This window comes from Zosterops lateralis (assembly GCF_965231275.1).
Source record: "Zosterops lateralis genome assembly, chromosome: 10".
Classification (NCBI taxonomy): Eukaryota; Metazoa; Chordata; class Aves; order Passeriformes; family Zosteropidae; genus Zosterops; species Zosterops lateralis.
Window position 1 is genome coordinate 19,621,616 of NC_139770.1, and position 27,421 is coordinate 19,649,036.

Consider the following 27,421-nt stretch of genomic DNA (forward strand, 5'->3'; position numbering starts at 1 on the left):
TCTGGCACCCTCCATTATGGCAAACAGCAAACTTATACAAATTCTACAGTCAGACTTGGCAGAAAAAAATTCTTGACTTGGAGTCTCTGGAAAGCTGCAGTGCAAAATGATTAGAGGTGTCAATCTCCAGGATACCTGGAAGGGACAGGCTATCCTAACACATCCTGTATATCTTTGGCTGTTTCCAGTTCTCTTATTTGTCAAATAGAAAGGTATAGTTAAAGCTGTAAAAGTTACATTTAGGACTGAGCCAGTCATGCAGAAAGAGAGAAGCGCTCTCACAGGTTCATCCGGTGCCTGGGCAAAGCTTCTGGGAGAAGCTGAGCTGATATTCCTCCACTTTTCTTATTAGGAATCTGGCCTTTAAAAAAATCCAGCATCCTGTTATTCCTTAAACATTGTCTGTCACTGACTGAGTTCATCTGTATCAATACCCTTTGCTCTATTTTCCTTCTGGGAGCTGTGCAGGCACAACCTCCTCCAGTGCAGGAAACTACTTTGTTGGACTTCAGTGCCCACTGGCACTGAACATTTCCTAGGCTGCCAACCCTGCAAGGAGCTGAAATGTCACTTTGACTGCTATTTTAGCAGTCTGGATTGAGTAACAGTCCCCCCTTGCTGTACCCATTCACCCAGATCTTGGGCTGCAGGACAGTGTCAGGAACACAACCCAGGCCTCTGCCTTGAGTTCTTATGTGATGCACAGTGATATTTCCAGGAAAAGGCCAAAAACTGATCTGTGGAAAGTTCAAAATAATTTCTTTAAAGAGAAAAAATGGACAACAACCAAGCCATGAGACAGACCCTGAGCTAATTTAGAATATATTTTTCTATGTACACATGACAAAAAACACTGCATGTGCCTGTGGCTCCATCAGATTTCCTCAACTTTAGCTGGGCCCCAGCAGCTGCTGAGAGCCAGCAAGCACAGCTCAGAGACTGGCACCTTAGCAGAGTGCAACAGAGGATCTGTGGACACAAAGGGAGCATTGAAGCAGATTTAGATTCAAAGGAACAAAACTTTCACTGAACTACCAACTACCTTTCTTAGTAATAGCAGCATGGGCCACAGGCCCCAGGACAAGGAACCCAAAATACCCCTTCATCAAAAGATGCCTGAAGGATCTAACAACTTTTCATTGTGTTGAAGATCTTATGAGAATCTTCAGTTAATCTTACTTCAACTAATAGATTCAGTAGTTGAGTAAATAAAACCTTTTGTATCTATCTCTGACCAGAGGCAACATCTCACCCATAGAGTAAGGGATCTCTGAGTGGTAATAGTGGAATGTCCCTGCAGCGCTTGCAGTAGATAGAACATTCTATATCTACATTCTATATCTGATTTTTATCTCTGAACCAAACCATCAATTTGTCTTTCTGCTTCCACAGACCATATCCTTGTCCTGAGGAAACCAGGCTTTGCTCCAGAGTTTTCTCTTCTAACAGGATAAGCAAAGGCTGAAATTTGGAGATTATTTATGGTTTCTGGTAGTAGGTAGGGGGCTACTGTGTCTTGTCCTGGTCTGTTGTAATTTGGGGCAGAAAAGTGTTTGGCCAAGGCTGACCAGGGAGTCTCACTTGGACAATAACAGCTGTACTTTCTCTAGGCCAGGGCCGATGGCTGTGGGAGGAAAACTTCCCTGTTGAACTGTCTCCTGTAACATGTGGCAAATGCATTGTGGGCTTAGCTCTCCCTGCAGCCTGGGCCTGCAGAGTGGGTGTAAGGTCCGTGGCTGAGCAGCACGGATGTTTTCAGTAATGCCCAGAGTGCCTCTCTGTAGAAGGTACCTGTGCTGACTTCCTTCTTTGGGATGTTCCCCCAGGCCATGTTTGAGCTGGTTACTTCTGAAGCATCGTATTACAAGAGTCTGAAACTGCTGGTGTCACACTTCATGGAGAATGAGCAGTTGAAAAAGATCTTACACCAGTCTGAGGCACACATCCTCTTCTCCAACGTGCTGGATGTCATGGCTGTCAGTGAGCGGTAAGTTGGCTACTGAATGGCACTGAAAGCAGTACCTTTAGGTAACTGCAGCTGTAGAGGGATGGAGGAGCTGACTTCTCCTGGGAATTGCTTGGGACAGATAGGTCACAATTAATATGGGTGCTGACTTTCTCATTTAGCTTCCTGTTAGACCTCGAGCAGCGAGTTGAAGAGAACATCGTGATCTCAGACGTGTGTGATATTGTCTACCAGCACACAGTTAATCACTTCTCTGTGTACATCACCTATGTCTCCAACCAGACCTACCAGGAGAGAGCCTACAAGCAGCTTCTGTGAGTTCTAGCTCTTGTTGCTGGACTATTTTGAAAAATTGTACACAGATTTAGCTGTAATTTTTGATATTTATGAGATAGGGCTAGAGAGCACAGAAATGGGATTTCCTACTTCATGATTTCTTACTGCATCTATAAAAAAAACACAATTAAAGGCTTTATAATAAGGATGGGTTGATGCAGGTAACATGGCAAGTAAATTCAAAGCCAGCATTTCTCAACTGTAGGAAATATTTATGGTGCAGGCAGGGCTATGTGCTTGTGTAATGCACGTATTTTTAAACTGCAAATAGAGGCAAGCGATGGGAGGCCAAGAATATAATATAGATCTCTGATGAGAAGAACAGCCACTGCTTTTCCCAACCTTCTCAGCAAGGCATTTGACTTCCCCAATTTTATAACTATTCTTTTTCAGAACAACAGGATTTTCTGAAAAGGAGAAAAAAAAAGCTATTTTCTTCACATTCTAGTGTTATACCATATTTTTCAAGTGTAGCAAGTCTTTTGGTCCAGTAGGAATTCTCTGATACCAGCTCAAAACAACAAGTGCCCTACAAGCTTGTCTTAGAGAGGAGGAGAATCAATTTTTCTCTAGTTACAATATCCTGGATTCTTTCAGGACAGCCATTGCACTTGCTGCAATGTATCTTCTCCTGTAGCATTAGCTGGTTCAGGCGAGTGAACCATGTGTGTCTAGTCCTTGCATTTCTCTGCTCTCTAACTTTTGAGGAAAAAAAAAACCAAGCATTTAAGGGACCTTTATTGAGCTTGGCCTGCTGTTCTCTCCAAAAAGAGGGTACCACAGAGTTTCCTTCAGTCAGAGGTGAGCAATACAGCTGCAGAATGTTTGCCTACAGCCATTATCTAAACACTTAGAAGCAAAGCTCCGACAGGCTGGGTTACTTGAGCTTGGAAGGGACCTGTTGGAGATGAGGTACTCCTAAATGTTCAGAGGGCAGCATTTCTTTTGTCTGCAGGAATACATAAGACAAATTGAAAAGAACAAACTGCCTTCCCCAGGCTCCCAGCTAGCACAGGAATTTTGCAACACTTGGCTGAACTCAGAGCCTGAGGTGTGTCACAGTTTCCCCCATTTGACTGTTCCTCAGACACATGCAGTTCTATTCTGCTGTGAGTCACACTGTCACACAGGTACCTGCTACAAGGGGGAGAAACACTGCCAATGGCTTCTTTGGTATGTTGTAAAGAACACACAGTACAAACAGGTTTTGCACAGTTAGCAACCTCTTTGCATCCATGCTGTTTCTGCCAGCCAGGACTCCAGCAGCACAAGCCTTGCTCAGGTTCGCTCAGTCTGTGGCTGCCAGGAAGCTTTGTCTGCCTGTGGCACCTGGGACTGCTCTGCTCTGCACAGCTGTGCCTGTGGCCCAGCTGTGCCCTCATCTCCTGCAAGCATCATTAGGGAAGGCCCAGGCATGTCCCCTGCACTTCTCAGACCAGATAATGAGTTCCATCTCCTAGCTAAGCAGCAAGCTTGAGCTACTTTGTGGCTTGTCTTGTTCTTATGACTGTGTGAGTTTCACCTTATCACAGAGTTCCAACTGTGTAAAAATACATAATTATGCCTCTGACTCACTTACTTGGACCCACACCCCATTCACATACACCTACACACACAGTGTATGCTGCTGAGCTAGATATGAACACATGTGAACACTGCCGTGGCTTGTACATTAGAAGTCTATTTTTTTCCCTCCCCCACCACTATAAATAGTTTTAGATTTAAACTAAAATACACCCAGAGGCATTCAGCCCCCTCCTTCCCTCTTCTCTCCTATTGGGAGAGGCCAGGCAGATGCTGTATCTGGGGACCAAGCTGCTTTTGGGTCACCAGCCATATACCAGAGTCCTAGGCAGGGTAGCACTCAAAGTTCTCAGCTTCTCTCTCTCTCTCCTCTCAGCCAGGACAAACCAGCCTTTCGGGATGTGATTTCACAGCTGGAGCGGGATCCCAAGTGCAAAGGCCTGTCCTTTTCATCCTTCCTGATTCTGCCATTTCAAAGGATCACTAGACTCAAGCTGCTGGTACAGGTAGAGTTTTGCTCTTCTCTCTCTCACAAAGGACTTCTAGATCACTCCTGGAATTTTCCTTTCCAGTAGCTGTGAATAGGACTTAGAAACAGCCACGATTGACCCTAGAACTGGATGAAGCCTTTCCACAGAGTCAGACATTCTCCACAACTATGGGAAAAGGATTTCAGTCACTCAGAGTCCATCCCCAAATTAGTGCTGAATTTGCCAGATAGCCTTTACTGAGCGAAAGAGTTGAGAAGGAGCTTTGTCAAGCTGCCAGAAGGGGTAACAACAGTCCATTAACCCAGCTGCCTGATGGTTAGGATGGTGACATACACATGCAGAACAGCTGGATGACATAGGGATGCTTCACCATGGTGGCTTGGACCAGTCAGCCATTTTCCTCCTGTGCTTTGCCATCTTATCTAAGCACTTCTGGAGAACATGCTTCTAGAGATGAGGAAACACCTCAGTCCCAAATGGTCTTATCCCACTGGGATTACCAATAACACTGTCTATTAGTGCCAGCTCTAGTTATTTATTAATTTATTTTTATAAAATAAGAATCTACCTGTTATATTTCTCTTAGATATAAGGTAAGATGGGAACAGGTTTTAATGAGAAAGAGGAACTAAGAGGTGAGAGTCACTCTACTGTGTCACCTTTGCTGCAATTGGGCTGATGGCCAGAAGTAATTTGTAGGCTAGCAAATACCTTTCTGTGCTCTCACATTGGGATCAGCATTAACACTGCCTTTTCTCCCCTGCAGAATATTTTGAAGAAAGTGGAAGAGAAATCTGACAGGGAATCTACTGCCCTGGATGCACATAAAGAACTGGAAACAGTAAGTTTGAATAAGTTAATAGAAGGCCATTAAGATTAAACCACTGTGCTCGTTTCACACACACACACACACACACACACACACACACACACACACACATTCCTCTGAAAAAAATCACCTGCAGACTACATTCTGTGCTGAAGGTGTTTCTTTGAATCCTGTCACTGTTTTTCAAGAGAGTTTTGGGTTTTTTTCTAAAGTCTGAAAGATGGGCTAATCTACTTGCACTTAGACATCAGTGACAATTAACCCCTTGCTAACAGTGGATGTAAGTTTCTGCCATGGGAAAAGTGCAAAGAATGTTTTCCTTTAGAGTGTCCAAGAACACAAAATGAAGGTGATGGATCCCACTGAGAGGTGTGATTAAGTGAAAAGTACAACTGTGTCAGGTTTCCTATGACACAGCACACTTCTTCCTCTGACCTAGAATAACAGCTTCTAATGAAGTACACAAGCCAGCTTTTAGCCCTCTTCCCTGAAGCTGGTAGGTGGATGTGGTGTTCAGTTATGCTAGTTACTGATGTGCACAAGACCTCAGGAAGGCAGTGGGATGTCCCATCTGGGCTGTTCTGTTATGGTTAGACAGGATAACACCATATCTGAATGGTCGAGACATAGCTGACAGCTCTATGGGCTGGGACAGTGTTTCAACCCTTCTCCATCAGGAGCTTGGAACATCTGACTCCCGCAGTTCAACACAAGTACCTGAAGTTGAAAACTGTGCTAGAACATCAGCCTGAGGATGGGCCTGCAGTTTCTGACTGAAACACTAGAACAGAACAGGCTCTTGGATTTGCCTGGACCTAGGAAGTGTATACTTGGAGATCACCAGGGATAAAGACAGGGACTTTATCAATGAAGGATGTTCTGCATTGAGTTAATATTTGCAGAATCCCTCTTGACAAATCTGGTAGCCAATTATTTTTCCATTGGTCAGTAGCCTGAGGAAGGCAGTTCCTGTAGCATGCAGATGACTGTAGCTGCTGATGGAAAAATGCTGGGTTTGTATTTTGTTATCAGTGACTCACATGATCAGTTTACTAATTCTTTTGCAAGGTTAAACACTCACCTGTAAGTGTTTAAGCTTAGATACCTAATATCCAACTACATCCAGGCATCACAACAGAGACCATCTGATGCTTACTTTTTCTATAGTTTATTTTCTCTCTTTCTATTTTGAGAGGCAAGAGCTGATCACAGTTTCAGTTACTAATGTTCTGATAGATTTTGAGTAGCAGAAACAGAGCACAAAGTGGAGCTTGCTCTCCAACGTAATTTTTCTACCTAGCCAGTTCTCAAGAGAGTTGCTCCTTATGAAACAGGCAGTGGCATCTAGGTTAAGGTCCCTGTAACAGCCTAGTGCTTGCACGTTGGTTGTGGTTTTTCAGTTAAAAGTTTGTACTCAGAACACAGCTGGGCTCTGTATGATGAATGGCTCTTTCCCTAGGACATTTCATAGCCCTGGCATCTAGTGCTGCTTGGCAGAACTACAACATTTGCATTTTTGAGAAGATGTTTGGCTTCATTCTCTCCTTGAAGATGATACTGCATATCTACCTCATTTCAAATGTTGGGAACGGGGAAAATGAGATATATGGTGTGTCAGGATCTGGAAAACAAGCTGTTCCTTTTGCTGTACAACCAGAAGCACTGTTTTATACTGTCTGGTTCAGTAACAGAATGTAGCCACCTAAGATGTCCTCTGACAATCAGCTGCCACCTATAATACCTTCTGGGTGTTTGGGAGTGTTTTGGTTGTTGGGGTTTTGGGGGGTTTTTCCCCTTCTCTTCATGCACCCACAGTGCTGATAAAAGAACTTGGCTTTGCCAATTCCTGTTTACAGCAGGGTACTTAACCTGATCATGGTCAGGCCTTTTCATGCTGCCCATCATCACTTACCTGCTTGAAGCCTACAGAGACAAACTTTTGTGCTGTCTTTTCCCAGGTGGTGAAAGCATGTAACGAAGGTGTCCGGAAGATGAGCCGAACAGAGCAGATGATCAGCATCCAGAAGAAACTAGAATTCAAGATCAAGGTATAAGCACAGGCTGGACAGTTTTGGTTCACTATCTGCACGTTGCAGACAGTCTCCAAAGGGGCCTTTCTGAAGGGGCTGCTGCAGGCACAGCACCTCTGTGTGTGCTCAGTGCACACCTGCTGCAGAGGCTGGGGCAGCACCAAGGGCAGTGTGGTGTGTACATACACAGGTGGGACACACTGGCATCACCTCTCCTGTGCACTGTGCTCCCGCTCCAGCACTCAGGTCTGGCTCTTTCCTCTCACCTCTCTTTACAGGTCAGCTTTCAGCTGTTATTATACATACAAAATATGTTAAAAATGTTAAATATGTTGAATATGTTAACAAAATATGTTAAAGGTAGATGAAAGCTACAAGCAAAACAGTTTAAAACTGAAAAATACGCAAACCCAGACAATACCCCACCATTTTAATTCTTTCCTGTACTAATGCGTTGTTTTCAGCCTCATTGTACAGTCTCTAAATGCCTGCTGCTGATCTGTTTTGACTCCATTCCAAGGAGGGAATTTCTAAGTCAATATTTATGAGTGTCTGGTTGGATCTCAGTTGATACATACCATGAAATTCAGTTGATACATACCATGAAATTCCAGTGTTGAGTATAAAGTTGTCAGTTCTTTTCTTGAGTGCTGTAGAGATGCTTCTCATGTCTGTCTGCTTCCCAAACTTTAAGAATCATACTTAGCTTCCAAGCAATCTTTTTATTTACCTGAACAACCAAAACAAAAAAAATTGATTTTTATAGAGCACTTTACCAGTGTGTCAGGGCTACCACTGGACAGTAGTAGATTAGGGAAGCTACACAGTTGCCTCCACCTCTTGTAAAGCTGAGGCTGTAATGACAGGCAAGAGCTGGTTCATCTCTGGAGCAGATCTGCCTTGGGGACTGGCACGGGTACAGCTCTTCTGGGGAAAAGAGTGCAAGGGGTTGAAAAGAAAGATTGTGCCACCATGCATGTGATGAGCACTGGGAGTGAAACTGGAAAGAGTGACAATTATACGTGTATTTTTCAATATTTCAGTCATTTGGAAGTATAGTGTTCTTCTCGTACAAGATGTGCTTTGTTCTGGGCTTCTTGGTTTTAGCACAGTATGTGTTGAAACTCCAGCAGAAGTGCTGTGGTAGGTGCATGGACAGTATCTCCTCCTGACTGGGACAGACTCAACCAGAGGAAACCTGTTTAAACTTGGGGTTTTTGTAGCCAAAAGGCCAAATCCGTGGTTTTGAAAGTCAGTCTTACTATTTAGGGAAGTTCAGCCCAGGTGACAGGATCTCTCAGAGAGAGATCAGGGCATAGGCTATTGTTTCATTCTGGCACTTGTCACTTTAGCATTGCCGTCCTTAAATGTCTGTCCATCCTCAGGTCCCTGCTATATCCCATCCAACTTCTGTCACACTGTGCTGGGCTGTGTGGATGGCAGAGCACATTTCCCTCTCCTTGCAGCTCTGCTCCAGCCTCTGCAGTGCAAGCTGTGGTGATGGGAGCTCACCACCCTCCCTTTTGCATCTCTTGGTGCTTTCAACATCATAATCACTTGAATCCATGGTGTTCTGCTGCTCTCCTGAACTTTGCCATCTTTTCCTCCCTTCTAGTCTGTACCCATCATCTCTCACTCCCGCTGGCTGCTGAAGCAGGGGGAACTGCAGCAAATGAATGGTCCAAAGACATCACGAACGCTTCGCACCAAGAAACTCTTCAGAGAAATCTACCTGTTCCTTTTCAATGATCTGCTGGTGATTTGCCGGCAAATTCCTGGGTGAGTGAAAAATTCAGGTACTACATGGGATACTTCATTAGTTCTACTGCCCTGGGTTTATCCAACCGTGATAACTGTGACCCCATCCTGTCCCTCAGGCACAGGGAAGGCATCTTGGCCTGACATGTACACCTCCCTCCAGCAGTCACCTTGCCTTTGAGCACAGCTGACTCTTCATGGGTGGCACAGCTCTCTCCAGCTGAAAATTCATGGCCAACAGGAGTTAAACAGATCCCAGGGCAGATCTGCCAGCAGGGTGATTATGCATCCAGCAATGTGTGCAGGGTGGCAATAAGTTACATTGGCTGGTGGGTTGACCCTGGAGATATGTCTTCCTCTCAAGTGATTTTTAAGTCATCACTTCCAAAAGAACAGCACAGATTTAGTCAGTTAAAACTCTTAAGAAAGCCAACTAGAAAGTTAGATAAGCAGGGAGGGGTATAAATTTCGGCCTGAGGTCAGCAGTTATATTTGACATGATGTAACCTGCCTCAGGAGGGGAGGATGTGGTTGTGCTGAGAACTGTGCAGGCAGACACTGGTGAAATACAGCAGCAGAGAACAGCATGCTCTTTGTGGTGTGAATTAGACCCACTGGTTGGGAGCATCTTGCCGTCCACTGTTCCTAATGAACGTGTCGCCGCAGTGTCTGTGCACCAGGAAATGTTTTGCTTCTGTGGCAACTTGTATCCAGAAAACACAGAGGTGCTTCATAAATAGGAATGAATTAAGCCTCACAATCCTCTTTGAGGGAGCGCCACCTGTATTTTGGACGTGGGGAGCTCAGACCGAGCAAGCAGCTTGTTCCAGGCCATGAGGGATGCCCAGGGCATAGCATGGAGAGGGTTCCTTGCTTTGCAGTGGGTTTTCATAGCCACACACTCATGCCTTCCCACAGCAGGACATCTTTTTTCCTCCTGCCATGCAGCAGCTCCTGGTCTGTGTCCTCAGTACCGTTCTGGGTGGCTGAGGTCAAAGTCTCCTGCAATAACTACAGTTTTTCCTAATCTCCTCTCTGACCTCTCCCAGGGACAAGTACCAAGTCTTCGACTCTGCTCCCCGAGGGCTTCTTCGGGTCGAGGAGTTAGAAGATCAGGGGCAGAGTTTGGCCAATGTCTTCATCTTGAGGCTGCTAGAGAATGCAGATGACCGGGAGGCCAGCTACATGCTGAAGGCATCATCCCAGTGAGTATCAGTCACTTCGCCAGTGCTCTCTCCCTACATCCTGTCTTCATGGGGACCAGCTGTTCACGCTTTCCAGGGGTGGGCAGGGAGGGATCCCACTGCTGCAGCTGAGCTGGTTCTACCAGCCTCACTGTCCAGCATAACTTCCCTGAGACTACTGAAAGGCACTGGTCACCTAGGCAGGTTTCTCTCCTGTATGGTGTATTTAAGGCATCTAGGGTGATGGCAGTTCCTGTTCTGGGACAGAAAAGTCAGAAACCAGCCCAGGCACCGGGCCTCAGCTGATTTACAGCCTGCAGCATATTCAGAAAGCAAAACCAAGTAGGATATACACTGACAACACTCCAGTGGCTCCACTGACTCACAAGGATCATGACCATGCCTGCCCAGCCCTGTGGAGTAAAGTGTCTTCTGCTTGTGGGTGAAGGTGGGAGAAAAGGCTGCTTCCTCTGTGTCTCCACAGCCAGTGCCAATCTTCTGCAGCCCTTCTGCTGCTCAGGGCCTCCTTGTCTCCCTGGATACAGGTTTTCTGGCTCACTGATTTTTCACTTCAGGCTGAGCAAATGATTCAGCTGTGCTGGCACTGACCTGATTGTTTTGGAGCACAGGGCATGGCTTCCTCACTGACCCAAGCCTTCCCAGGCCCACATGTTCTAGCCATCAGTTAAACAGCTCCTGGAGACAATGCACATCCCCAGGCTGATGTTATCTGCTGTTAGTAGGCTGGTATTCATATTCCTAAATGAACACCGGCCCGGGGCTTGCACCCTGACCCCTACGCCCCACCCCTGCAGCATCAGGACAACAAGCCCCCAGTGCAGTGAGCAGCTGCACCTTCTCCCCAGACATATGGCTGCAGCTCTGCTGCACTGAAAATAGAGATGTCAGTCACACTATGCAGGGCAAGTGCACGTGTGACGTCTGTGAGGATTGGCTGTGCAGCAAACCATAAACCAGGCCAGGATTTGCTCAACTCAGGGGAGGCAGTCAGAGGTCTGTGCTCTGCATCCTGTCCCATCTTCTAGGTGGCCACAGCAAGTATGTTATGCAGAACGTGGCTTGCCAACAGGTCTTGGGCACTGAAACGTGTCATATCAACTGCTGAGGGATACTGTTTCAGAGATGGAGGAATGATTGAGGCAGTACCAGGCACAGACTGAAAAACTAAACATTTAGAAGAGATAAGTAGGTGCCAAATAGAGACTTCTGCATCTGTTCTACAGCTCTTGCAGCTCTTGCATCAGGTAACAATGACCTGCTCAGTGGCAGCTTGCAGTTCATGCCCTGGTGGGCTCTGCCAGGAGCTGACACTTTATTTGGACATAACCAGTTGCATTGATAGAACTGGAGTGTGGGTGAGCTCCTTGCAGGCTGAGAGGAGCTGGGCACTGTGGGTGGATCCATGGAGGATCTGTGTGCAGGGCCAGCATACAGACAGGGCCACAAGCACAGCAGCACTCTGGGTTTGACCTCTACATGTTATAGCTCCTCTGTGCACAAAGCCCTCATCCCATACGTGTTCATGTGGTGTGACCTGATGGTGTTTCCACTGGTCCTTGGCATTGTTCTTCATACCTGAAGTATAAGGTATTCCGAACTCCACAGATCAACCTGCCAGCACTTGTCCTTTACATCCCCTTTTTAGGCCCCTCTGCTCTCTGAAGACACTCCCATGGCTTGTCATGTGTGTCAAGCTCAGGCTTTAAAACCACCTGAGAAGGTAGAAAAATCTGGCTCTTTGGCAGCTGGAAACAGCTGGTCCTCCAGGCAGGAGCTGGAGCCTGTGAAGGTGAACTGTCCCATTTCCTCATGGGGCAGAGGGAAGCCTGAGGGGAGCCAGGCCTAGGACTTCCCCAGCATTTGTGAGTTCTTCATCCTTCCAACTGCAGGTCTAGGTTTTGCAGCATTGCTGTTCACATGGGTCTTGTTGCCATGCAAGTGGTACCCTTGGTGTGCTGCAGTGCTCTTCTGCAAGGGAATTAATCATCTCTGCCCTTTAAATGTTCCTACACAGCAGTTGCAGGAATAAATGGTTCCTGTAATTGCTTATCTCCTGGAAAAACTGCTCCTGTTGACCAGCCCTGCCAGGAGCTGCCTTTGCTTCTTACTTCTCAGAGAATGCCAGGCCCCCACCTTGCTGTAGGCTCTGGGCAGTAATGCCAGCAGAGGGACCCTCCCCAAAGAGGGACAATGCTGCCTGTGGGGGAAAGCCAGGGCTGTGCAGCAGGGCCCAGAGCACTGTGTCACATGTGACATCCCGACGGGGGTGTGCAGCAGTGGGGCTCAGCATCACCACTGAACCTAGGACCCTGGAGGGGCAGGCAGGAAAAGGCTGGAAGGGGGAATATGAAGTCCAGAGCTGGCTGGGCAGGAGAACTAGGGCCCCTACAACTCTTTCATCTTCACAGCCTTGGTTTGTCTCCCCCATCCAGGAGTGAAATGAAACGCTGGATGATTTCACTAGCCCCAAACCGGAGGACCAAATTTGTTTCATTTACATCCAGACTCGTTGGTAAGAGACACAGCATGGGAGCTGAGAGCTCTTCACCCCTACCACAGGGCACCTTATTCTGCCTGATCTCAGTGCAGCCACATATCTGCGACCTGTGCCAAGGCTGAACCTTCTCCCTGGGCTCCCCTCCTCTTCCACCATCAATACCCACTTGTCTTTGGGCCTGGCCCTGACCTCAGCCCCTCCAGTCCTCGCCCTCCCATCCAGGCTGCTCATGGCTGGCTGCTCATGGCTGGCACTGTGGTAGCAACGTGAACCTGGCTCCCTTCCCAAGAGTTGCTCTCCCAGTACCTGTGGCTGGGCCACTCCCTGGCTTCCCCAGAAGCCCTTAACAGATCAGAGGAACCATGTACAGAGCTCATGGGGCTACAGCCACACAAGCTGTGCTGTTCTTCAAGGGGCTTCATCCCAGTCCATCCCTCACTGTTGCCCTGTTCCTTGGCAGACTGCCCACAGATCCAGTGTGTCCACCCATACGTGGCCCAGCAGCCTGATGAGCTCTCCTTAGAACTGGCTGACGTCCTCAACATCCTGGACAAGACAGATGACGGTATGGGCATGGGATGGGATGAGGATGGGATGGGAGTCCCTGTGGAAGGATGGGCCTTGCTGCAGGCAGGCAGCTGCAAGTCTCTCCCTGCAGCCCAGAAGAGGCTCTGGTGTCAGTGTCACAGCCAGAGAAGGAAGTTACTGCCTTCTCCTAATAGCCAATCCAACTGCCTAATAGAATCCAGTTGCCTAAGTTGTGGCAACACTGGCACAGCCTCCCAGCACCAGCTGTGGGCCTTGGTAAAGCTAGCACAGCCACCCCAGATATAACCCAGTGCTATTCTTACCTTCATAATGGTTTAATGGTTTACAGCCACGTGGTCCTGCTCTCTGGGGTACTCTTGTAGCTGGTGGTCTCAGTCACATTGGGTGTCCGCTGGGGACCACTCCTGTGGCTCCAGGGGCAGCAGAGGGCACTTGGTGGAAGCAGTGCCTGCTTTCTGCTGGCATTGAGTCAATTGTCCTCACACAATGCTGCTCAGGTGGGCAGGCCTCCCTGCTAGATGGACAACCTGGGTCTGCTCCAGCACAGGCCTCTGAGTAGCTTCCAGAAAGCTCTGCCAGCTCTAACGGCTCTTTCCAGCACTGCTGTCCCAGTACAGGAGCAAGGGCCAGTCCTTCCCCACTTATGCCTGTCTCTGTCTATGCTCAGGCTGGATATTTGGGGAGCGTCTTCACGACCAGGAGAGGGGCTGGTTCCCCAGTTCTATGGGGGAGGAGATCCTGAACCCCAAAATCCGAGCCCAGAACCTGAAGGAGTGTTTCCGGGTGCACAAGTCAGATGACAGTCAGAGAAGGAAACTGGGCAGCAGAAACCGCCAATGACCACCGGCATCCCCAAGCATCTGGAGTGCCTCAGAGAGGCAGAAGACAGAGGCTGCCAGCTGGGAGGAGGTGGCAACTGTGGGACACTGTGGGGGACCTGGTGCACTGGACGAGGCACACACACCCATGCACATACTGTCATTCTTAGGTCCCCCAGAAGCACTGGTCCTTTCCTGGAGATTAGTGCTTTAAATTGTAAAATAACCCTTTTCCAAGTGTTTTCTGTAAAGACCCAAAGAGCAGGAGCTCAACAGACACTGCCTGAAGGCCACTGAGTGCAGGCTAGATGAGCCACATGTGTTGGTTGGGGCTGGCTCGGGCTCCTTGGGAAAGGCAGTGGCCACAAACATCACTGAGCAATTAATATCACCTGGTTTAAGCACTAACAGCTCACTGCTACCTTCCAAGTCTGGGGTGCTCTGAAGCCAGCATCTCACAGGGGGAGAACTGAAGTGAAGCAGTAGTCTCAACTGTCTCTCAGAGCTCATTGGCAACAGGCTGGGATGAGCCTCAGGAACTCCACCGCCCTAGTCCTGCTCTGAAGCTGCTGGGCTCATTCCCCCAGGCTGACCCTTGATCGCTTCCAGTCAAATGCTCTGCAGTGCTCCACACTCAGCTCTTCTCCAGCAGCAGCCCAGCCTTGCTAGACCTGACCCACATCTCTGCCTGCCTGACAACCCTGAAGCACACCTGGGCTGTCTCCCATGGCTCAGCCCCCTCTTCCACAGCCCACCTCCTTTTGCAGGGCCACTGCAGAACCCCAGCATCGTGGCCTTTCCTGGTTGATCGTGCACTTGTGGTCTTTGCTACTTCCTGCTGCCAAGGCCAGAGCAGGGGTGACTGTGCCAGCGCTGTCTCGCACACCACACAAACCACAGGAGCACCAGCAGCCCCAGCTGCCACACAGCAGGGGAGTGACTTTACCTGGGAGCTGCTGTCCTGCGTGCCCTGGGAGGCCCAGCAACCGCCGCCTGCATGCTCATCACCCACCCCCATCAGCCTCCCTGTACAGGCTCACCTCTGTGTATATATGCAAGTCCTGTGGCCAGCAGAGCCAGCTTGTCACTCCTTCCAGCACTGAGCAACGCATGAAGCCCTGGGCACAGCACTGAGAGCAGTGTGGGGCCAGACCCAAGGCAGCCACCCCTTGTTCAGCAGTCCCACACGTGGCTGAGGGCCTCTCAGCCACAAGCTAGGCCCAAGCTGTGGCCAGCATCCATTAGGAAATCAATTATTTGGCACCTTTCTGTAACATGGCAGAGGACTGTCTTCAGGCATTGTAGCCTGTGCTGATGTATGCTCTGGCTGTGCCATGGTTGTGCTCAGAAAGGGGACGGAGAGCAGCTGCAGATGGAGCCACGCTGCAGCCATGGGCATGGAGGGGAGGAGCACAGCCATGCCCGGAGAAACGTGGGGAGAAAGGACACATGGAAGCTGTGAAGGGAGTCTAGGGAACTGCTCTTTGGACCACACGGGACATACAGTGTGAGGCCGAACACAGCTGAGGTGGGTTCCAGGGCTGTCCCTACTGACACCACAGCCCCGGGACAGCCAGCCCAGAGCCAGCACCCAGGACCAAAGTGGTGGGAGCCACAGTACTGAAGGGGGAGAGAAGGCATTCTTCACTCAGGCCCAGATCAGTACCACCACATTAACATGTGACAACAGGCAGCAGGGCTGTGCTGCTTTGGCCACCTGTGGGAAGTTCATACTAACCAGTAGTTCCCAGTCACTGCCCAGCCCCAGAGCTGGGCCAGGAAGGACTTGCAGCCTCCAGTCTGGTGGACTGGGCAGATTTAATGGGGACACCCCAAGCCAGGTCTCTCCAGCAGCACCCCACAGTCACCTTCCTGAGATAACCAAACCTTCGGCTCAGGATCCAAACCTTGCAACAGCCACAAATTCACTAGTGCAAATGCCAGAGGAGCTCCAGCTCTAGGAATTCCTCAAAATTACCTGCAAAATTGCCGCATCTCACATCCTTGAGCTTGGCAGCCCAGCAGCCAGCCCAGTTCAGCACAGGGCCTGCAGCCACACACACCTGTCCGGCATGTTTCTCACAGCACAGAAATGCTCCTTTGCCTATCAGATGTTTCACCAGCTCCCCAGAGTGCCAGGATGCCAGCTCCTCACTGCACTTCTCCAGGGAGAGGGGCTCTGCTGCTGTGCCCTGTCCCATCACTCACCACCAAGCCCTGGATAGCTCCAGCCCCTTCTGCTCTGCTGCGATTCCACAGGACTCCAGACGCCAGGCACAGGCTGTGCCAGTTTCAGGCGCTGAATGGCATCCAGTGTTATTTCCTCAGACCCATCCCTGCACGCCTCTGTCTCAGTGGTCTCCAGTGTTGTACAGGGCCAGGCCTGGGGCCCACAAGCACGGGCTGAACCCCCCAGCCCTTGCCAGATTGCCTCAGTGAACTGAGGGGACTTCTTGTTGTCTCGTTTTCCCTTGTGATAAAATGTAGCTGAGCAAGCCAGCACCAAAACACTTGTGTGTCTCCTTCCTCCCCAGGACTGATCACTTGTCTCCTCCCCAGTCTCCTCCAGTGCAACTGGCCCAAATGCAGTGGGTGAAAATGCGGTTGCACACGAACTTGGGGTGGCTTACTCCCGTGAAAAACCCTTCCCTAGGAAAGCTGTGCAGGGTGATGCCCAACACTGTTACCATCACTCAGACTAGACCTAGAAGGGACATTTTGAGCTCCCAGCTCAAAGCCACACACTGCCACAGGTTCCTTCTGAGTGGGGTTGACAGGCCCTACCAGGTCTGTGTCACCCAGGAGATACACACCCCCAAGGGCAATGAGCAGTGGATACAGCCTGGCTGCCCAGTACAGGGCCAGCAGTTGCTTTTCCTGTATCTGTGGCACCATTTCTCCCAGGGGCCCAGGTAGACAGTTCAGGAGCAGTCGAGGGCTGGAGACAGGCTGGTTGTGTAACAGAAAAAACTTTTATTGAGTTCAGGAGGCTGAGAACTTTCTCAGTGTGATGACGACCAAGGCCACAAGCACAGACGTACCCAGGAGGGAGGCAATGACAATGGCACCAATAGCTCCGGGCCCCAGCGAGCCTGCAGGGAGAGAGAAAAAAGCATGATGTCAGCAGAGGCAGTGGGCCCCAGATGGGAAGGGCTGCAAGGGTCACCCCACACCCAGCATAGCCCCAGGCTTCAGGCCACACTCCTGTCCTGGAGCTCCCTGCACTGGCCACGTCCCATGTCCTCACACAGCCCAGGTGTGGTCCTACAGCAGGGGGCTGTAGCCAACCACCACCACCTCAGCAGCTCCCAGTGACAAGTACAGCTGCCACAGAGTGGGTCGGTGGTGCCCAGCTTTCCTGCTGACACTCAGACTGGGAGAGTTGCTTTGCTTGTGGCAGGACCACATCTCAGCTGGTGCTCGCTGTCAGTCAGGAGCCATGAAGCCAGGAAAGGCACTCATGCTCCCTGTTCAGGGAGCTCCCAGCGCACACTGTCCTAGAGAGCCCTATCTGCAGTCAAGGCAGTTTTCTTTTCAGGGCAGGTGCCTGCCATGGCACGTCTTAGGGCAGGAAGAAGGGTCTTAGAGCCATCTTGGAGCTGGCAAGAGCTCTGCCAGCAGAGGCTTTTCAGCAGGGAAGTTTCCACTAGTAGGCAGTAAAGGCAACCCTCCCCCTCCCCAGCAGCGTGGCTTTAACCCTTCCCGGAAGGAGAAAAGCTCACAGGGAGCAAATCCACCGTGAGGACATCCCCGGCCGCTGCGGGAGCAGCCGCGGGCAGTCCCTCCGGCAGCCACTCACCGTCCCCGGCGTCCAGCCGGTGCAGGTGGGTGGTGTCCTCGGGCTCCAGCTCGGAGGTGTACGGGGGGAAGGCAGTGGCGTCCGACAGCCGGGCCGTGGTGGTGGCAGCGTCGAAGGGACCAGCTCCAGAGGGCAGCTCGGGCGGCTCGTTCCAGAGGGTGGGGACCGAGTCCTGCGGGTACTCTGCTGGAAGACAAGCACCCACGGCACGGCGGGCCCGGTCAGGCTACCAGTGACAACCGCAGCTCAGCAGGTCCCTGGGTTTCAGCTGCCTGCCAGGTGCCCCCGAGGTGGATGAAGGGTGAGCTGAGGGCTGAGAACCCCGGTATGGCAGAGCCCTCCTCTGAGGGGGCACCACCTCTGCTGAACAGCCATACCCAAAAGCAGCTAAAGGCAGTGCTTCTGTGGCAACCTAACATACATACCGCACACACGGGACAACACAGAATGCCCCAACACCCTGCAACCTCTGCTCACACACAAAAAGGCCCCAGCACGAATGTGCACAGCTGGTTTGTTCATGGATACTCCTGGGACTGGGCTGGGAAGGGCTGTCATGCTACCAACCAGCAGAGGCCACCTGTGCTAGCCAAATTCACAGCATCTCAGGGCCCTTCTGTCCTGCACCACCAACCCGTGCTGTGCAGGATGCTGGAGGTGCTGGCACAGCACAGGACATGGCTCCCCCAGACAGGACCCCAGAGCCTCGACTTCCCCCTGCTGCACCCCCGCCACACTGGGGAGATGAAAGCCAGGCCGGGTTGTGTTTAATGTTACCACTCGTCTCCTGTTATTCCTTCCTGCCGTGGGTCAGAAACCAAGCCAGAGAGCCCTCCCTGTGTGGCTCACTGAGCACTCCCTGTCAATGCCCAGCCTTGTTCAGGTGGGCCCTGGCAGGAGCAGGAGACATTCCACAGCTCCCTGCTGAAACCACTGGGAATGTTGCACTGGGGGGAGAAAAACGAACAACATTCACTGCCAGGGCCCACCTGAACTGACACAATGGTTACCAGGACTGGGAGACAGGGAGTCAACAGCTGGAGCAAGCAGCCCAGGTTCCCTGGGGCAATGCACAGAGGTATCCCCAGGCACCCCAACTCTGGCATGTGAACCTTGGTGTACCAGGGGCACTTGAAGACTTGTCCCAGGTTCTCCATAGCCCAGGAAGAGAGAGGGCAGCAGCACATCTTGGCAATGCCAGCCTCAGCTTAAAGTGCCTCGAGCCCTCCTTGCCTACACTGGACAAGAAGGTGCTTTGGGAGGAAAGGAAAAGATCCTCATTAATGGGCTGCACCACACTTAGTTCTTGCTTAAGATCCCTCTGTGGAACAGAAGGGCCAGAACACTCACCTTTCCTGCCCGTACAAACCCGCTGAGAACTTACTGCAGGGCTTGCATCAAAGAGTAGCTCCCACCATCCCCAGAGCTGTTCCAGGCTGCCCACAACCTTGGGAACGCAGCAAAGTTCTAGACTAGTTTTGAAAGCTCTTTCTACAGGCAGAAAAGCTACAGAATGTCCAATGAGACAGGTTTAATCCTGGCCCAATGAGCACTGACAGACAGTAAGTCCCAAGTGTGGAACCTGTGCCAGTTAGACCAAGGCAGGAGCCCAGCTAAAGCTGGGTGTAGCAAATACCGTGTCCTCGTACACTTGGTATGTCCATGGTCTCTGCACCAGCGGTGGCATCTCAGCTCCCCTGTACATGCACACAGAGGTTTGTGTTCCACAAGAGCTCCCCAAAAACACCTGAGCCTTTGCAGGGCCCTTCCCAACCTGTGCTGCAAAACCAACCAGCAAAGCTGAAGCTCATATCCCATCCCATGGCTCTTCTACAAAGTGCCATTTCCAGTGGACCTCTCTACTTTAAATCCTGTGGTTTCACTGCCAGAGAATGGAACAAGAGGAAATGCGGAACTGAGTGAGCAAATGTAGTTAACTCAGGAGAGAACCAAGCAGAATTGGGTTATTTAGCTGCCAACAGTGGCATGGGAAAGCTGTTGGTTTAGGAACATACCAAACACACAGAATGCTTTGGAAGCAGTCTGGTTCCAGGCTGCTTTTGTAAGAGAGAATCTGCACACAGAAGAGCCACACTGCAGCCGTGACCTTCTTGACTCTGTCAACACCCCCAGGACCAGAACCAACACTGCCACTGTCCCCACCTGGCAGAGGAACAAAGTGCTGGGAGAACAGTGTTGCTTCCTTTCCCAAGAATGTTTTTGTTCTCCAGGGCTGCATGTATGCCTTGCGTGTGACCAGGGACTGGTGTTAGCTCAGATGATCTGTAACAGATGCAGGCACCATCCAGGGATACTGTATGACCTGGGCTGGGTCTTCCCAATCCCCACTCTCAAAGGGATGAGGAGGGAACACTATCTCTTCCAACCACAGTGCAAAGGTCCCATAGGTGCCATCAGACCCAGAGGTGCCAGTAAGTCTCTCCTGTTCTCAGTGTATCTAACTCCTGAAAAATTTCTGGCAGCTCTCTTTAAGCAGGACACAGAGCTTATTTTTGATAGCCAAATACAGAGGAAACAGTCTAATTTGTTTATGATCCTCATGATTTTTAAAAACTTGGATGGCTGCTGGATATGTATTTTGTTAATTCCCTCATCCAACTGACACACACTTTCAGTTTGCCCACACAGAAAGGGCAGAATGTGCTTAATGTGCATTTGCTGTCCCAAGTTCTTGTGGTTTTACCCTACCAGCACTTCAGCCCAGGGAAACACAACCCCTTTCAGTTGGGTCTGGTGCCTCAGGAACAGTTGTGAGCTCAGAGGCAGCAGTAGATTCCTGCACACATAGAATGAAGTACCCAGAGCTGAGCCTCCCCAGGAGCCAGGGCTCCATGCTGGTCCCCTTCTCAGCTCCTGCCCCTCAGTGCTGCTGGAGCAGGTGCTGAGGGGCCTGCTATGGTTCCCCCACAGGGTGGGGGAACACAAAACGAGGGGCAGGTTCCTCCAGAGCCCATTGCTGCAGCCTGAGAGTCTGCTCAAAACCAACACTATTCTCTCCATGTCTCTCCTTTGATTTTCCCTCCTAACCTAAAAGCTTATGTCCTCACATGCCTCCACTCCTGCCAGCTGAGAAGCCCAAGCACCCATCCAGTTATCTTCATGCATCCAGCAGGTTTCTTTAACAAGCAGAGGTTTCATACCAGCTTCCCTGACAGTCCCAATGAGTGTCAGCCACACTGTTATTGGCTGGGAGTGGCAGATCCCTAATGGACCCACTTCAAATGCCACAAGCCATCAAATGCCAAAGCAAGAAAAGTGATGGGAAGGACAGAGTTTGTGTCAGGTACCAACCCCCAACACGTGCACACTATTAGTAAGGTCTCATGTCTCCAAATGAGACACCAGGGCCTTTTCCAGCCACCTGCTGGATATAATCTGGAGAGATTCTGTGTACAGGCAGGGGACCCAGTTTAGGGGGTTCAGTTCTCTGCTCTACTGCTGATGTTTTGGGTGATCACCACAAGTCCTGCTCCTCCCAGGCTCAGTTTCTCTGTGCATGAGCAGGAGACCAGGATCTAAACACCACCTACAGAGAAAGCAGCACCAGAGAGCCCTCCTACCCATGCCATTGCTTCACTCTGACTGTGACCAGGAGGACGTGGCCTGTGAACCTCAACAAATGCCTCAGTGCTCTGGACCCAGCAGCAACTCCTCCCAAGGAAAGGGCAAGTTGAAGGGAAGCTCCATGGCAATGGAACAAGAAACTGTATTCTTAACTTGGAGAAACACCCAAACATGGTGCCATCTCCAGGGAGGGAGTGCAACCAAGAGCTGGAAACTAAATATCAAAGATAAGGTAGTGCATGGCTTTTCTGTTCACCCAAGAACTTTGTGGAAATAAAAAATTAGCAAGAAACATGCTCAAAATGCATCATCCATCACAAGACCAGGTATTTAACATCTGGGAGAAAGCCATGCATTAGCTGTGCTGCCGTCAGTCTCAGGAGTCCATCTTCTGGAAAACTCCTGTGGTGCACTCACATGGTTGGTTTACCCTGGAGGGACTTGGCAGGGGCAGCTAGGGGCACGTGGAGGAGCTGCCAGGCTGCTGAGGCACACCAGAGACCCTCCACTGCCAAGGCTCTGGGCCTCAGTGCAGGTTGTTCCAGAGGGAGGGAAGCCTCCAGGCCCTGGCACAAATGAGCTCTTCCCCAGCATTAGCTCTGTCTCAGCACTAAAGCACAAGCTGAGGGCAACTGCTGCTTTCAGACTAACAGTAAAAGCCTTTTCATGAGAATTACAGTTGGAGAACACTTAGGAGAACAACATGCAATAATCTTATTAGAATTTTACTGGAGATAGAACTGGACAAAATGGAATAAAATTATTAGAGTGTTTTGCAGAAGGCCAGGTGAATGATGGCAGTTCTTTCTTCCCACATGTTAACACTAAAAATTGCCTTATTTTAGAGACATCTGTTTGCTGCACTGTCTTCTCCCTCTCCCCAGCACAGGTTAGTTATAACTGAGGTGAGGATATGGGAAGAAAATATCAGTTATCACAAAGAAATCCATGATGAGTTTTCCAAGTGATGCAGGGGCCAGTGGAACTCCAGACGCATGGGCTGTAGAGAGATCTAGAGGGGATGATGGCAAAGGCAACTTGACAAAACTGCTATTTCCATGCTCAGAAAGAAGGTGGGGTGAGGCCAGCACTGTGACGTGGTTGCCAGTACCCCAGGTACCCAGTGACTGAAAGGTAAGACTGGAAGAGTCTCTACAAGTGACAGCCCTGGGGGAAGCCAACTAAATCTGCAGGAACCAGACCCTCCCCACAGGCCAACTGTAAGACCTTAAGGCAGGCAGATGCGGCCACATCACATTGTTGTCCCTGGACGTCACTTGCCAGTGGCCAATAACCTTCTTCACACCAGCTGACTGCAGCACTTCATCATCCCCACTCTCCACCTCCACCCTACCTTCTCCAACTCCTTATTCAGGAGTCAATATCAGCATCAGAAATTTATAAGGAGTGTTGGAGCAGAGCAAGGTTGAGTAATGGCTTACAAAGTCCTGGTTTAAGTCTGGACAGATCTGCTGGAGCAACATCTTTTCCTTGTATTTACCAAATGAAACCTATTTACTGCTATCCACGTTCTAGTATGTTTTCAAAAATCTTTAAAATCCTAATAAACTTTTATTCTCTTGTAGCTGAAAACAAAGACACACAAGCTGCTAAAGAAAGATGTCCTTGGTCAAGGTGTTTTCCTGTGTCTTTTTCTTTAGTGTGTGTGCTCTGTTGCTTTTTTTCCCCCCAGATTCATTCTGATGTGCTACTGCAGTAAAACATTAGCTCAAAACAAGCTCATGAGCCCACATGGGGGTTTAAATACCAAATATGCACATGATTCAGAAGCCTTGCAAAGGCTTTGTACTAACTTCCATCTCACTTGGAGCTCTGAATCCATTATAGGAATTGAAACTGGGTTTGCTGATAGAGAAAAAAATAAAAATCAGCTCTTCACAATCCTCCTGTGCTCTAGGCCTATGCACCACTCGGGTGTGGAGAAAGAGGAAGTGGAGAAGGCTTAGGTCTGTCACAGATCCTTGAGCTGTGTACCCAGATGATGTGGACAAAAAGGGTTCAAGATATGGTTGGTTGCTTCCCCATCTTTGAAAAATGTGATGTTGGAAAGAGCTCAGTAACTTGGAGAAGTTCACACTTTCAACAGTCACAGAGCCCCGACCATGCTGTCCAGGAAATCAAGCCAGCTGGGCAAGCAGCCAACAGAGAGAGGAGACTCATCTGGACATGGGGTCTGTATGCCCAGCACCAGCTGCAGCCCTGTCCAAGGCACAGCCGCCCCTGCTCACTGCCGAGGGCTCTGCTGGGGGCAGTCAGAGGTGCTGAGACCAAAGGGCAGGGGCTGGTGAACTCCAAGGCCAGCAAGGGGCTGTCCAGCCCCAGGTGGCCACGGCAGGCACAGGGCCAGGGCAGGGCTGAAAGGAGCCCTTCATCAGCTGCACAAAGGGCAGCCTGTGGCGGGCAAGGCCAGGAGCTTCTCTGTGCAGCAAGGCAGAGCTGCGGTTCTGATGGATACTAAGTAAACTTGTTTACAGAAAGGGCTGTGAGTGTATGTGCTGAGACCAGAGGGCTGCCTGTGTGCCCTCCCCGTCTTTGTCTGCACCAGGCCTGAAATTTCCTTTTCTAATGGAGTAAAAGGCAGAAAAAGTTCCACTGTTCCTCAAAGCACCTGTACTTGGGGGGGCAGGAACTCTCCATGTCTAATGCAGCAGAGAATCCTTCTGATCCTGGGATGCCTTACTGTCCAGGCTGGTTTCCTCCTGTCCTCTCCTGAAGGAGCAGGGAACAACCTGTTAGAGGCCTTAAGTCTCTGAAACACCACAGAGAAAGCACAGAATCCCTCCTACACCCCAAGATCTGAATGTTGCACTCTCCAGTACAAAGCCCTTCAGGCCTCACTGTACGAGGTAACAGGATCAAGGAGACTCGGGAGGTGTCACAGGAGCAAAGTGACACAGGGCAGCAGCACCAGGCACAAACCACAGCTGCAATGCCAGAGCAAGCACATGGAAAAGCTGGAGTGGGGGCAGAGCAAATGCATCAAATACTGGAAATTTAAAACAGCATAAAAGATCCCAGCTTGCAGAAGAAGTAGACTGAATTCTCACTGGAAATCAATCACTTCCTGCAGAGTGAAATACGGTAATGATTAAGAAAAAAATCTTACCTGGCATGGGGAAAGAGCATGGCCGGTCCTTCTGAGAGCAAGAGCAAGGCACAAACAGAAACTGTGGTAAAATGATTAATGTTCCACTGTACCAAAAACCTCATGGTTTGAGAAGGGAAGTACCCACGTTTTAGTGCTCATTTCTTAGTTACTTTGAAGGTTTCCCAGCAGGAAGGTGTCCTAGGAGAAGATACCAGCTGCACTTACTCTGCTCCTCCACCCACAGATGTTCCAGGCAGCAGTGAATTCCCCTACCCATAAGAAAACGGCTTTAAAAAGAATTCCATAATTTCATCTGCTAGAGAGCTGGTCAGGATCTCCCTGTGAGGCAAAATGCTCAGAAGAAACTGGGAGAGAACTGCAAAACAATATTGCTCCACATCTTGGAAGGCAGGACAGGAATTTAGGAAAAGAAATGCTGTGCCTGGTATCTTGGCCCCAGCCATCTCTTCAGCCTCACCTCCACTGCAAGAAAGGCTTTAGGGGAAGCAATTCCCCTTAAGAGTTTCCACCTGTATGCTCAGAGCCCATCAGTGCAGTCGGTTTGGAAGTCAGTTTTTCCCCAGTTGTAAAACCCACCTCAGACCTGCAGCCTTTGAAGCTGCTGGTGCCCTCAGCTTCCTGCAGCCAGCACAGCTCTGCTGAGGCAGGAGCAGATAAAGCTGAAATTAGTAACAATGCCCAGAAAAATGGTGCCTTACACAACAGGCTTCCCTCCCATTCTTTCTCCCCACCACCTTACTGAAAGCAAGTCAGAGGCAGGCAGCTTTCCAGCACTGCCCTGGTGCCCCAGCTCCAGAGCGACCCCAGAAGGATGTGCACCTTGGCTTTGGACTGAGATTTCCATGGACACTTCCCTAGTTCTGCCTAAAGCAGCTGTTGTGCTCTGCTGCAGCAGAGACCACAGAAGGAACCAGGAACTGGCACACATGCTTTAGCCAAAGAAAAATGTTTCTTTCCATAACTGTAACTTCTTCCTGCCATTAAAAGCTGAGGGACAGTCTGTCCCATCAGCTGCTGAGAGGTTTTCCATCTCCTGCTGATTGATGAGTGCACTAACCCCCACCCACCAACACTCACATAGGTGCTATTGCTGTTCTGCTTAGGAAAAGTTAAAGGATTTTCTCCACTGAAAATATACTCTTGCTCACCAGCAGCCACCAAAGCTAGTTTCCCTTAATCAATCCTAATTCAATACATATTTAGGGATGTTTTCAGGGAAGGGAGAAAAGGGGCAGTATAGTAACAAATCTCCCATGATTTTGGGCTTTAAATGCAAACAAAGCTCCTTACCTGTCAGCACAGCAGGGACCAGGATGCTGCACAGCGTTAGCAGGACCAGGCGAAGGACTCTGTGGCAGGGCATGGCTTCCCTCAGGAAAAGCATCAGCAGGAATCCTTAGAACTCTTCAAAGCACAAAACAACTCAGAAGTTTTACTGGTGTAATAAAAATTTTGTTCAGTCAGATAAAACAAAAAAGGAAAAAAAAAAGAAAAAAAAAAAAGAAAGAAAAAGGAAAAAGGAAAAAGAAAAGTCCTTCCCAAAAGCAACTGTGCAGAGAGTGCAAAGCCCAGCAGAGCCTCCCTCGCTCTGGCTCCAGGAGCACACCTCCTCCCAAAGGCAGCTCCACCCTCCCAAACTTGTACCTAAAACCCCATAGGCAGCCAAGCACAGCCATCAGGACCCTGTCAGGCCACTGCACACATGAGCAGTTGTTGGTGAGCCCAGCGGCCACGAGGATGCTCCTGGAATGCCTCCCCTCGGGATGGCCATCCCCAGGCACAGGAAATAACACAGGAGCCATTGGGGCAGCTCAGCCCAAGCCCCAGCAGCCACTCGAGGGCTCTGCTCTCCCTCACTGTGCAGGGTGGCAGAGCACTGCAGGGTGGGGAGAGCAAAGAACAAGGGCCTCAATCTTCCAAGGCAAAAATGCCCTGACACAGAGCCAGAGCAGCTCCATGGCGTGCTTGTTCCTGGGTGGAATACTTACAGACCTGGCCTGGGAGCCATGGGTGGTCTCAGCACTGCTGTCAAAGTCTCCAAATGTTCCAGGAGAGTCGCCTTTGGCAGTCAATGCCAGCATCCTCCTCGGATCCCAACTGCTCAGGCACCACCTCCTCCTGCCAGCCTCTGCTACTCTGTCCCTGCCTGCCTCGGGGGCTCATGACAGTTCACAGCACAGAAAACCCAGGTTTGTTTCAAATCACGTTTGCAGCAACAAAGAATGGGAAAGGATGAGGTGCATAAAAAGGGGAACACTCCAGCTGACTGTCACAGAAGAAACGTCATTAGTATTTTGGAGCTGATAGGATGATAAATACTTCACAGTTTCCCATCATGTAATGAACACATAAACACCCCTAATGCCACTTCTTTATGTTCTGAAAATATGACATGAGTAGTTTTGTCTTAAATTTCAGATTTTTCTGCAGTGATTGCTTTGCTTTTTGGAGCCCCTGTTTTCCCCATCCCTACTGATCCAAATGACTCTTGCTACAGAAAAGGGCCCTGCTCGTCACAGAAGGTGACAAGGCAGTCACCTGAGAACACAATCTGCACATGCCACCACCTTACCTTCACACTAAACATGGAAACCAGAGTATTTCAGTATTAAGAACAGCACATCTTCCCACTAGTCCATCATCTACAAATTCTCAGGAGCCAAGTGAGGTCCTCAATGTTCGACAAATTACTGCATGTTTTCCCTGCTTGCATTTCTGCATTTTCATTTAGCAATCGAGGAGCTGTTCCTTTCCTGCTTTCCAGACGAGCTCAAAACTAACAGGCTTTTGTGTACTTGTAACATGGTGTAGAGCAGTCCAAAATTAGCTTGCAGAAATTAGATCATACCACTAAAAAACCAGAAAGCACTTATGAACTACACACCTTATACGCTAAAAAGAGAA

The 27,421-nt window shown here is 49.8% G+C and overlaps 2 protein-coding genes across 2 annotated transcripts in view; one reads left to right on the top strand and one right to left on the bottom strand.

Annotated features, from left to right (window-relative positions):
- Window positions 1–16,502, top strand: part of NGEF (neuronal guanine nucleotide exchange factor) — a 48,640-nt gene extending 32,138 nt beyond the window's left edge. Inside the window, 10 exon segments of the mRNA XM_083868582.1 lie at window positions 1,827–1,987; window positions 2,128–2,280; window positions 4,203–4,332; window positions 5,084–5,158; window positions 7,105–7,194; window positions 8,792–8,955; window positions 9,984–10,139; window positions 12,572–12,651; window positions 13,097–13,201; window positions 13,853–16,502. Of these exon segments, the coding sequence (XP_083724708.1) occupies window positions 1,827–1,987; window positions 2,128–2,280; window positions 4,203–4,332; window positions 5,084–5,158; window positions 7,105–7,194; window positions 8,792–8,955; window positions 9,984–10,139; window positions 12,572–12,651; window positions 13,097–13,201; window positions 13,853–14,025 (1,287 nt within the window). The 3' untranslated portion in view covers window positions 14,026–16,502.
- Window positions 16,503–16,659: 157 nt separating this feature from the next.
- On the bottom strand, window positions 16,660–27,393 carry SNORC (secondary ossification center associated regulator of chondrocyte maturation). Its single transcript, XM_083868707.1, has 3 exons — window positions 25,808–27,393; window positions 17,803–17,988; window positions 16,660–17,095 (listed from the first exon to the last, which is right to left on the bottom strand). The coding sequence occupies exons 1-3, from the start codon at window positions 25,899–25,901 to the stop codon at window positions 16,986–16,988; spliced, it is 390 nt and encodes a 129-aa protein (XP_083724833.1). The 5' UTR covers window positions 25,902–27,393; the 3' UTR covers window positions 16,660–16,985.
- Window positions 27,394–27,421: the final 28 nt, after the last annotated feature.

What these genes read in the sequence shown, in the direction of transcription:
- SNORC (XM_083868707.1), bottom strand. Translation starts at nt 25,901, where the DNA reads ATGCTTTTCCTGAGGGAAGCCATGCCCTGCCACAGAGTCCTTCGCCTG. An exon ending in GGTCCCTGCTGTGCTGACAG is followed by an intron (nt 17,989 to 25,807) that starts GTAAGGAGCTTT and finishes CTTGTCTTCCAG; the next exon opens with CAGAGTACCCGCAGGACTCG. An exon ending in CCGGCTGGACGCCGGGGACG is followed by an intron (nt 17,096 to 17,802) that starts GTGAGTGGCTGC and finishes CTCTCCCTGCAG; the next exon opens with GCTCGCTGGGGCCCGGAGCT.